Here is a 12,716-nt window from a genome sequence, read left to right on the forward strand (position 1 = left end):
TCAAATGATCTTGTTCTGCTTTTCCTATTCCTCTTCGACATTTTGGTTTTTAGGTATTTTGAGATGAAAGCTGCAACGCTCCGTGGGACAGTGATTTCAGTAGCTTTGCTACAACTGACGATCATGTTATAGCTTTTTTTTAGATCATTGGTCTATTCATCTTTTATTCTTTTGTGGCTTGTCGAAACCGGCTGTGCAAAAAACAACGAAATCAGCAGCATGGAACGTAGCCCAATTCTGGTTGAAACTTTTCACACGTAATAGACGCCCGACCAAGGTTGACTGTGACTTTATTAAACGAAAACCGGCCTTTTCTTGTCTTGTTATTGGATTCCTGTCGAAAAGAAAAAGAAATAAAGAAGAGGAGAAAAGAAGGACACTACAAGTGTAGGTAACATAGTGTGTGGGCTTGGAGCCGTCGGCCCGTCTTTATGGGGTTTGAGACAGACGCCTCTGCGGGCGCGGCCGGGCGAATCCACGAGACCATGAGCCAGTTGGAGTCCAAACCCGCGTCCAAGACGGAGGTGAGTCGTGTTTTCACCGTCTCGGCAAAATGATTGCCAAATTTCTATATTTTGGATTTTACTTTCAAAGAATGAGTTTATCAAGGGCATAGATGTCAACTGGTGGATATCTGTTCTGTAGATAATTATTCTTTATTTACAGATGATTAATTCCTACGTTTATACATTGTAAGTGTCTTAATTTAATTGGGACCTTCAGTTTGACATGCCGGAGTCTGAATTTGCGTAATGTTATAGACCTGTTAAACGGGCACAGCCACATCAAGTTATTTTCAGTGAAGAACAATTTAACGTTATCATCGAAATTTTGAAGCAGTAATAAAACTGGTGTCACTTTCTTTTCCGCCGATATGATATTTATACTGTCACCGAAGTCAAGCCAAATTTTGACTCATTTCTGTATCAGGATTTGCTTTGAAATTAGTAATGATATTATCATCATTCGCAATGTAGTCGTACTAGTAGTAGTATGTGTAGTAGTATCAGCAGTAGCAGCAGTAGTAGTAGTTTCAAAGAAGTAGGCCTACAGTGTAATAGCAATACTAGCAATAGTTCCGAACCCGATATCAGCATTAAACTGAACCACCAATCTTCAAAAATAGGTGCAATGATAAAATAAATGGAAAAACAAAGAAAGCTACAAACAGTACCAACTTTTAGGCTATGAAATCAGAAACTGACTCACATATAACGGTGGCTATTGACAACAATGATTATCATAATAGGGAATAATTCAAGAAAAAAAGCATGATTTCCACTGAGATTAACCCTGTACAATTAAGTGTTAAAGGGGTTTTCATTTTTCCCCAAACCTGCAGATTTCTCTTGCAACTTGCGAACGAGAAAGAAAATTCATATGGTTCTCGAAAATGAAATTGATTAAAATTGTCCAACAAGTTAGGTACTCATACCCATCAAAACATATTTGTGTTTAATATATTCAAACACAGCACAATATTCATTACGTTTGTAATACTACTTTTTTTCTTATCATCATCTCTTTTTCATCATTTTCAAGAGAATTGCATAAATAATATGGTTGGACACATTGTTTCTGGCGGGTTTATCTCGATCTATGGTGATCATATGATCATAACCCCAGACAATCCCTTCCTTGGTGTTATTCTCTTTGAATCTTCCGGATGCCGACTTCACACCAAAATAATCCTTGCTGAGGAAAAAGAAGTGATAACTCTGATCTTCTGTGTTCAAGCAGTACCACACACACACACACACACACACACACAAAATAATACTGACGATAGTAAAAGTACTGAAGAAGGTTTTAGTGCTCGGAAATAAAACTGTAATTCCCCCCCCCCCCTCTCTCTCTCTCTCTCTTTCGCCATTTATTTAATTTTTAGATGAATATGCTAAAACATGGTAAACATACACTATGTAGCCATATTCAAAGAAAATGTTCTTCTCTATTTCATGTAGTACACCTGTTTCTAATCGATATGACTGTGATATTTGTGATAACACAAAGATCACTGCACAAAGTGAGAATCCCAAAATATGATTTGAAAGACTATGGTCATTATGGCGAGAAAACAAGGAAATATTAATTCTTATAAACTTGAATTATACTTTAACCAGATGGCTGTAGAATACTGGTTAGTCGAAACGACGCACCTTCACGCAAGATGGTTATGTCTTCGAATACCAACTGCTAATCCTATAAGACTGCAAATATCAGATAATTCATAATGACAACTACTTACAATTAATCAAGATTGATGAACAGTTGTTAAAATGCTGATAGTAATAATGATAGTAAAAATATAATAACGATACCAACGATTTAAGTGATATATTTATACCGTTATCACAGTGTAGGGCAGAAGATAAAGTGAATTTAGGATATTTTATTATCCTGGTATTCGTACTACTTTTTGGACTACTACCTATGATAGTAATGTTAAGGATGTCGACATTTTTAGCAGGAGATGGAAATTGAGTAGTCGACATCTCATCGACATTGTTACACTGCGAACACAAGGCCTTGTTTTGTTTTGTTTTTACAATTACTTCGTATGATAATCATAAGTATTGTTGTGACAACACTCTTAATCATCTTGTTGTCTTTAATGACCATCACCATTGTTTTCGGTTAAACTATCATCCAAATGTTGAAATTTCTTTCCGTCATTCGTAGCATGCAGTATATCTCTCTTTGATACATGTGATAGACGCAAAACAAAATAAAACAAACCACGATTAACAGAAAAAAAAGTCAGAATATCCCCGAATGTACATGTTTTTTTCTTTTCTTTTTAACGGAGATAAAGTTGTAGACAATATACACATTCTTTGCACAAACAAAAAGGAGCCATTATAACAGGTGAAAATGGTTAAACTTGTTTTCCAACAACCAAAACAGCTGATTTCCCTCAGTCAGTTTCGACTGGCGGCTCATTGCCCATTTGCGGCTGAGGTCACCTTCTGTCAATAGGTAAACTTTGGGGCTTTTTAAAATGATTACATATTTATCTAATACAGCGAACTTGATATCAATTACTTCATCAATACATCTGATTTTCCAAGATTCTATTTGTTTTGATGGTCAATCGCAGTCTTTCCTTTCTTTTTACTAACTGATCATAGCAATAATTGGTTGGGGATAGGACGCAACTTTTGTATATCACATCTCCCTCTTTGTCTCTCTCTCTATCTATTCTATATCTGTATCTGTATTTCTCTGAACACACACACCCCCACACACCCATGCACACACGTACATTTCATATGACTGACATTTTACGCTGTATATACAACATGGTTTGATAACGTGTTTAGACGAGCAGCCTTCAATTACTCCCATGTCATTTCACACGTAAAGAAGGAGGGTATACGGACTGATCAGTACAGTGAGCACCTTTCTATACGCAAGCACCTCCGGTATATTTATAAACATGTTATGCTCGAGTTGTGGGGGAGGTAGCGTGGAAAACAGGATTTCTCTAGTTCAAAAGGAAACGGTACAGGTCTATTGATTAATCACGTGTTCTACTGCTCCTTCTGAACTCCAAAGTCCTTTTGAGAGAGTATATAAAAGAAAGAGAGAGACAGATAAATACAGGCAAAAGGACACTGTCTCATATCGCAAGACGCACACTTTACTCTTGCCGTTAACGACATTATTTCGTCCTGATCCTAATTACCCTACACTGTTTCATCTTATTTTTCAATCCTCTACGACATTTAATCTCAATCAATGGATTAGTCGTGTCCAGAAAATACATTTCCACTTTTTCATTTCAAATTATTTCATATGTATTTTTATCTTCCTCAGACAAAGATACAAAAGAATAGCACAGACTTTACAAGTGAAAGCTCTTTCTTAGCATTAAAAAAAACACTTGGCAGAGGGATTAGTGACGCTTTGATACAGAAGTACCAATAGAATAAAGAGAAGTGCTATTATTGTACCTAACCGCAATCGTGCTTGATATGCAGGTCCCATTTTAATACACACGTGGTGTTTTGAATACCACTGGCATTGGAATATCAGAATATCGGACAAGGGATCGGACGAGAGAACTGAAATGATACCAACCATAAATAAAATGATTGCTAAATACTTGCAGATAGAGTTCAATATTGGTCAGTCATCTATAGTACCCTAATTTACTACACCTCACGGCTTACACGCTGCCAGTGGAAATGACAGTCAAAAAATTAATCTAACAGGTCGGCATTAGTGGCTTGAGACATTAATCTTCAAACAAATCCATTTGAAATTCACTGTTACGTCCTCATTGCAGTTTCTTTTTACTTTTGTTGTTGTTGTTTTTTTCTTTCTTTGTTTTTTAGAATGAAGGTGAAAGTTGTGCAGGATGTGAGAAACCAATCGTTGACAAATACCTCCTGCGAATAGGGCGTGGCCTAAGTTGGCACGTGACTTGCCTGAGGTGTCTAGAATGTGAGGAGAGTCTGAGTTCACACCAGAGTTGTTACTTCAAGGACCAACACGTCTTCTGCAGACGGTGCTACTCGAGGTCAGTTCTGATGGGATCTGTCTCCCTAAACTAAAAGCGACTGACGGTTATCTAAACTATATTTGTTACGTCATCTATTTAAGTGATTGTGTATCAGAATTCAAACGAACGGAGGAGGAACAGAGAATTATAATCTCAACAACAACAAATAACTTAGAGTTGGATGGTGGATGACAATTGTCCATAGCTGCTCTGAATTCACCACTGTGGATGAAACAAGAATAGCATTTTATGGAATTCTGCTTCTCATGATGTTGCTTGTTGAGATCCTCTTTTCCATTCTTTCTTTTGTTTAACTAAAGTGCTCTGAAATAGGTGGAACGCCTACTACAGATGTACTATTAATAGTGTCGTAATGCTGCAGAGAAAATACCGATAAGAGCCACTATTCCTTATACGTGTTACACGTTTCCTGCAAAAACCATGACAACTTACATGCAGCGCCAGAGATTATGGCAAACGATTGTTGTCATTATCATGATATGATAATAACCAGATGAGCAAAGTTAGAAGTTATTATCATTTCTGGACAAAACAATGTGTACATAAATTTTTAACGATTGGAGAAACATTTCCATTCAGTACTTGCTCACACCGGACCGCAACTGGATACCTCCATGACATTTTCCAGAAGGCAGATTTGGTCTCCCTGGCAACCACTCTGTAAAAATGTTGCTAGGGAATGAGCAATGAACACGGAAAAAACAAGAAAACATAATGGTTTAATAAACATTTTTATAATTATAGTTTTGAACAACGATGAGATTTTACGTTGGAGTTGATAGTTGTTAAAAGTCAGACTGTTTCAAATAATATCAAGCAAATCCTTCTAAAGACATTGTACATCATTCTCGACTAAGGTCGAAGCCGCTGAGTCAATTATATACGCTTTTCGAACAATGAGAGATGTGATTTGTCAAAGTAGCAGCGTGTGGATTCATAAAACAGTGATAATTATTTGGACATTGACCAAAGATAAAGTTGAACTGGCAAAATGGGGACTTTTACAAGTTTCTGAAAAAGGGGTGCATGGCGACACCACCAGATTTTGAACGAGGGCGTATTGTTTTTCAAGTGTGATTTTGAAGCGCTTGCAACAAACACGCGGAATTCTCGTTATTGTATTTAAGAGAAATATCCCTTCAGAACGCATTTTTCATTTTTTGTAAGTAATATTTTGGTGTCTTTTGGTTTTCACCACCAGGGAGTTTGGTACAAAATGCGCGCGGTGCTTACGGAGCATCGACGCCAGCGACTGGGTTCGGAGAGCGCGGGAAAACGTCTACCACCTCGCCTGCTTCGCCTGCGACAATTGCAAGCGTCAGCTGTCGACGGGGGAAGAGTTCGCCATGATCGAGAACAAAGTGCTCTGCAAGTCCCACTACCTCGAGCTTATGGAGGCAGCGTGCCGTAGCAACGGGGACGGAAGTGGTAAGATTCCGCACACTCTTAAGTTCAGCCTATGACATGCTCTTTATCTCAAGATGCTGGTGATATTGATTTACTAATGACGATTATCATCAATTCACAAAGAGAAATATTCATTTCATTTCAATTCAATTCAATTCAATTTAATTTTTATTTCACTTTCAAGCAGAACGACTGAGAAACGTGCTGAAAAAACAACAACAAAACTATGCAATATCGACATTTGATGACACTTTCCGACGGTAAAGATCCGTTTTCTGAACATAATGGAGTAAAAACTTTTATTGAGTACATCTTATTCGAAAGGAAACCAAATTATTTGCAAAGACTCATTTATTCATTTTGTACTGCATCACATTGCACTGTTTTATGCTGTAAACCAATACACGGACTCACTGAAAAACAACCCTGAGGCTTAAAGGGGTTGTTTAAGGCATTGATATAAAATAAAATAAAACAAACAAACAAACAAACAAACTAACAAACAAATTCATTCCCTCATTCAATGCATTGATTATCCTCATTTCTATCTGCAAGATGACTTGGCACAATATTTAAGCAGCCAAGAAATTAAGCAGTAGAAAAAAGATAGAAGTTCCTTCTTTTGCACAATGATGGTAGTTTGACGCAGATGGTAATGACCATCAACACTAATCACATCCTCTTCAGATTGGGAGGTCTGTCTATTGAAGAGAATGACCACCATCGGATCCACTGCTTGAATAACTTGTGGTCCAACTACAGGTGTTTTAATGCGCCTCGGGGCGGCGGAGCCGTGCGCGTAATTAAACAGAATACTCTTGGGGAGGCCGTACGTGAGAGTTTGCACGCGACCTCAATTAAGTCTGAATGCGAGTTCGTTAGAGACGCACTAGACGTCGCGCCAATTAAGAAGTTTAACGAACCGCCCACCGGGGTCTCGTATTGACGCAAGTCAGCAAATCTCTTCTGAGAAGGGTGATTTAAAGACGTCAGCTTGCTGTAAATGTATATCCTCCTTGGAAATTAATCGGAAATAATACACTGTGACTAAATGAGAGCTGAGTTTTGTAAAAACAAGCCAACTGTCATGGTAGCCATCCAGAGCACAATAAGGACTGAGGAGGTGATAGCTCAATGGATATGACAGTGGTCTCTCAAACTTAGAGCACTGGTTCGAGTCCGGATGCACCCTTGTAGGCAAGACACTCCCATGCTCATTGCCTGGTTCCTTAGAGGGGACTTAAAGTCGTTAGTCTCGCAATAGCTTGCCCAGGAATGACTCAAGCAACATCCGAAGAGTTCCTTCACTGCTTACTCCAACAATTACAAAAATAAATAAATAAATAAATGAAAATTTCACAACAAACAAAAACAAAACACAATTTTCAGTTATGTTTGATTACTCCATGTGATACATGCAGTTAAACAGTGCATGTGTTCATGAAATTGATTTTAAAGTGGAAAATTATTGGACGATCAAGAAGAAGACGAAGAAGATGAAGAAGAACGAAAAAGTATTGACTGAATTTTCTTATTTTACCGAAAAAGAGACGCCGAGTACGTGCCTTGAGTAGAAGAAAAAGAAAAGAAAATGAAGACAAATAATTTTTATCGAGCAAACGGGATGCCTTCTTCTTGTTTGGTTTTAGACTTTTCGAAAGTTGTCTCAAGGAGGAGATGGAGTAGTTTCTCCAGAGAACTAACTGTTGTGCACTCTTTTAATGTTGAGACGTCATGAAAAACGAAAAATATTTCTCGTCAACCATACTTGTCAACGCCAGTACTAGGATTTCGCGTGTGCAAGTGTCGCATAAACAGAACGTGCACAAAATTTCATAACAAATTACGCACATGAAGAACCCCCCCCCCAAAAAAAAAAAAAAAAAAAAAAAAATCATAACGTCATTTACTATTCTGTACTCGGTAAAATTTAGTTGCATCCAGTAACTTTCGTAAGCGAAGATAATCAAGGGAATTTGTACGACTTCTGATGACTGGTGATTAGCGTTGTTTCAACCCCACCGGACTTGGTATATTATGACGGGGTTGGTATTTTAGATCAGGTAAGATGACGCAAAGGGAAGCTGTTTGAAAACAATCTCTCTCTCCAGAAATGATTTGTATTCAAAAACAAAATAAAGCAGATTGAAATATTCATTCTGGTATATCACCGTATGTAGACATAATAACAAGTTGTAGGTTATCCTAAAGTGATGGTATAGTTTTGGTTAAGATGGAGAATTCAGAGTTGTACTTACAAACCTGAATTCCAATCCCAACAAAAACTACACCATCATTTCAAGATGATAAAAGGTGGGTCCAATGTATAGAGCCTCTCCTTTGTTTTGCTTTGTTTTCCGATATTTGTTATTCTAATTTATATAAGAATGAACACTAGATTCGTTATGAAATTTAATTTTATGAAATTTGATTTTTCGTAATCATTATTTAACATTTCTCACCATGTTTCTGCGTGGTTGTATGCATTTTATTCATGTTGTACCTTTAGAAACTGTAGGAATGAATTTTTAAGTAAAAGTATAAATCTCATATTACTCGGCATTTGAATGTTTATTGCTATCGTACAATCCTTGGTAATCTGGTCCAGGATCTGAGTACGGTGGTGAAGGAAATGGCAGCGACAGACCCCAACAGAAGACGAAACGAATACGGACCACTTTCACGGAGGAACAACTCGAAGTCCTGCAGGCGAACTTTAACGTGGACAGCAACCCCGACGGGCAGGACTTGGAGCGAATCGCGCAGATTACGGGTCTCAGCAAACGCGTGACGCAGGTGTGGTTCCAGAACTCGCGGGCACGACAAAAGAAACACATCGGCTCGCCCCTCGGCTCCGACGCCGGGAGATGCGGCTCGAGTAGCGGCGGGAGTCACGCAGGATTAAGCGCGAAGGAGAGCTACGCGGGCACCGGGAGAAAGCTGTCACCGCTCACTCCTAAGTTTGGTGAGTTTTCTTCCATGATTATAACTCATGTGATGCTCTCAAACGTGGACTTAAAGTTAAAAGTTTTAAGTTTAAACTAAAAGGAGAATTCCAGCCAAGTCAAAAGTCTGTAAAATACAAAGTAAAATCTTATACCCCCAACTTCCAAATCAAAATCAGTTAGAAATTAGATTTTAGGGAAGATATATCATAAACTTGTGATGTTTCGCTATTTTTTTTACAAGCATGACAAGCGCTCTCGAACAGTATATGTAAATGAGTGACCATATATATCCTGATGTCATAACAGCACAATTTCCCATGTACACAAGATTCACAAAATTCATTTCTTCTTTTTTTGTGGCTATTAGATTGTATATCATGATATCTGAATGTGTGATCTGAATAAATTCAGAATACACATTGGATCATTCAAATATATTAGGATTTGGGCATAAATGCATTTAAACAAAATAGGAGTAAATTCAAGATTTTGTCTACAAAGGATATCGCACCTTGTGAGGGGATGACATCATCTATTTTGGACAATCACATTGACTGTTCGAGAAGCGTTTTGTGAAAATGAGTGAAACTCGACAATACTTCTTTAATTGTTATGCAGTTTTGATCAAATTGTCACGGTTGTATGTGCTTATACGATGTCACTCTCCCTTACCAGACTAACGTTTAGCAGGGCCGGAATTTCCCGTTTACGTCTGTATGTTTGTGCGGCGACATGTTGTCTTTCATATTGTTTGCTTCTTGTTTATAAAGGTTGATGTCTTTCTCTCAGTCTCACTGTCTGTCTGTCTGTCAGTCAGTCTGTCAGTCCGTCTCTTTCTCTCATTCTCTCTCTTTCAACTTTCAGTCCGTTGCTGTTTAACTTCTTTCGATTTGTCTTTTGTTGATTTTTCAATGATTTCTTCAAATTTCGTTCTGCAAATACTAGTTCATCTAAATCGTTTTTCTTGTGTATGTGAGTTTATCGTTTATCAAAAACGACAAACATAAAACAATCGGAATAATTTCAGAACTATAGAACATTTTGATTTTCATGATGAACAGATATCTTATGATTTTACTTCGTTTTATGTTATGATTTTCCGCAACCTGAACAGTATGCCATAACATTGTTAGTGCCGGAATCACCAATAATATAGTCACAATGAGAAAAAAAAAATACACACATGCGGGGTTCATTGTGCAGTAAATGGTTGTTGGGTTAAATAACAACATTTGAATACACGGTTTAGTAAATGCCAAAAAACACGAGTAATAGGTATCATTTGATTGCATGGAATTGCATTGTGAACAAAGTCCCAATGATAACTTTGTTTTATTCAGAGAATAAGAAACACTACACATAAGAAATGACTTGTCTGATAATCATTTGATGAAGATAACTCTTAATTTACTTTGATGTTATTGGTTTGTTTACTTTTCGATCTTATTGTTGTTGTTTTTGTTTTGTTTTTGTAGTTGAATTGATGGATTCTTGTGGCAAGTGTGGAATGATATACTGTCTGTGCGACAAGCTAGCGATATCTTCAACCAAGTCATGACAGTCATCAGTGTCGTAAGCTCAAGATTCACATCAATCAAATTAATACATCGCTCTGTTGGTCTCCTTGCCCAACTCTTCAGAAGTCTTTTATTGATGTAAGTTTTCTCTGTCAGTCAACTTATTGCCTGATAGTGGAAATTCAAGAACACTCCCATGGTTTTAGATCTGTTATCATTGTTGATCAACACGATCAAAGGATATCGTAGAATCTTCATAATCACAACATCTTTCTTCTCTTTTGAGTTTGTTTGGGCTTTTCAGCGAAATTGGAAACTTTTTTTTTCAACAACAAGAAAAGGCCATCGTATGAGAGACATAAAGGACCACAATTCGCTATCGCATATGGCTTCCTATACACCTCGTTGTCATGACAACGAACGGAAGTCGTGTCCGGAGTTAGACGATTACAAAGCTTTGGATCGCTGATTGGCAATTTGAGTTATCCAGGAGACAGATTGGAGCAGAAAGAGGAGGACAGGAGGAGAAGGATGAGGAGGAGGAGGAGGAGGAGGAGGAGGAAGAGATTGTAAGAGAGAAAGGAGACGCAGGTTGTCGTTGAAGAACAAGACCAAGGAAATGAGAAATTGGAAGAAGAAACGGAGGCCGCGAGGGATGAACAGTATAGTACTCATGATGGGGATGGAGGTGGGTAGAGAGTGTGAGAATCTATAGGAATACGGATTCTTTTTTTTTTATTCTTTTTTTTTCTGGTTTAGTTGAGTATATTGGCTGTATGACTTCTGAGACGACATTCTAAATAATGTATTCAAAGAGATAGATAACATTAATAAATGTTGTTTTCACATGGAATAAAATAACCTGCTGCTTTGCTGAATTGGTATTATCAAATGCCGTTCAGTGACAGCAGATATAGCCTCTTATACACCACAGTTCCTTGTAAAATCTGATAGATTTTCTGGCTCAGTTAAATCATTAAAAAAAGATAGAGAACAAGACACAATACTCACAAATTTTCAAATTGTAGACTGTTGACTTGAAGTTGACAATGAAGGGATGTGGGAGTCTCTCTCTTAATATCCCATATTAAACAGACACGGTTATCTTTGTGACGAATCATTGTCTGCTGCTTGCAGTTGTTGGGTGGATATAAAATGTGTATCATTTCATCAATGTCTTATTCAGTTCACAAACTTTTTTTCAGCCCCTCTTGCATCTCTCAACCATTTATGCAAAACGAAAACAAAATGTTGAATGGTAGCATTGTAGTATGACGAATAAAAATCTGGACACAATAGTAGGAAACTGTGACTATATCTTTGAATATCTTGCGATACTTTTTGTTGATTTTTTGACACTTTTCTATTAGGATTTTCCTCTTAAGCCAGATGTATTACCATGGTTTTCTGAACCATATAGTTAATGGAACTTACAGGGCTCCTTGTTAGAGCAGTGCTTGCACCAAAGAAACTACCCAGGATTCAAACTATATGGCAATTGTCATAATCATTTCAAACGTTGTTTTCTATATCATTGGTATTGCTAACCTGGGCTTTATCGCTGTTATTGTCTATTGTTCATCAGCTTTTGACACGTATGGTCGACAAAATTTGGATAACAAACATTGTTAGTCGGTAACTTGTCAAGCTTTGCCCTGAACTGTCATTTATATTGTCTTTATGTGGATGTGCAATATTTATGTTATGTTATTGTATAGAAACTGTCTGTATATGAATTCTGGTCATTTGATTCTATTTTTATCCCGAGTGAATGATTAAGAATTGTGATCGATTGGCGTGTGAAAAGGCACCACTGGGTGTATGACAAATCAAGGGGAGATTGTTTATAGATATACAAAGATAGTCGCTATTGTATATTTCCTGTGTTCACCAGGAGAATCTGTGATAATTATTTAAGCCGTGAGTTGTATTTGGTCGTTGTGTATTTTGGAAAGAGTTTGGTATTTTTGACACCGCTATATATCCATCTGCGCTCTAAGAACGCTGGGTATCCACAGACATAACTTTCTAGTGGATGTACGAACAGAAAATCCCTTTTCTTCTCTAAGCACTGTTTGCTGCCCATAACACCCTGTTACAACAAGCACCAATTCTACTTGTGCACATGTTACCATGGTGATGTGACGTAGAGACCTTTAAGAAGTCATACCTAGTCTTCACTCCCAGGATGTTCGTTGTGTATTTGATGTCGTATTTTCTTTTTCGCATAAACAACAATAGGTTTAGATAGCCAGCTGTGCCACAAGGTGACGTCTGTTCGTTTATTTCAAATGACATTGAGATCTTAAATGGACG

General features: G+C 37.5%; 1 protein-coding gene across 1 annotated transcript; it reads left to right on the forward strand.

Moving 5' to 3' along the window:
• Positions 1-431: 431 nt before the first annotated feature.
• Positions 432-10,441, forward strand: LOC139717903 (LIM/homeobox protein Awh-like). The gene is made up of 5 exons (XM_071629390.1): positions 432-524; positions 4,341-4,525; positions 5,730-5,956; positions 8,544-8,900; positions 10,359-10,441. The coding sequence occupies exons 1-5, from the start codon at positions 432-434 to the stop codon at positions 10,439-10,441; spliced, it is 945 nt and encodes a 314-aa protein (XP_071485491.1).
• The last annotated feature ends 2,275 nt before the right edge of the window (positions 10,442-12,716 follow it).

The sequence above is a fragment of the Diadema antillarum genome, unplaced genomic scaffold (genome assembly GCF_040938485.1).
Source record: "Diadema antillarum isolate AM-2024a unplaced genomic scaffold, OU_Dant_1.0 scf00000085, whole genome shotgun sequence".
Taxonomy (NCBI): Eukaryota; Metazoa; Echinodermata; class Echinoidea; order Diadematoida; family Diadematidae; genus Diadema; species Diadema antillarum.

Bases quoted from the DNA above. Each gene is read 5' to 3' on its own strand.
- LOC139717903 (XM_071629390.1), top strand. From the start codon at position 432: ATGGGGTTTGAGACAGACGCCTCTGCGGGCGCGGCCGGGCGAATCCAC. The intron at 4,526-5,729 runs GTCAGTTCTGAT...TTTCACCACCAG, and splicing joins TGCAGACGGTGCTACTCGAG to GGAGTTTGGTACAAAATGCG. The intron at 5,957-8,543 runs GTAAGATTCCGC...AATCTGGTCCAG, and splicing joins TAGCAACGGGGACGGAAGTG to GATCTGAGTACGGTGGTGAA.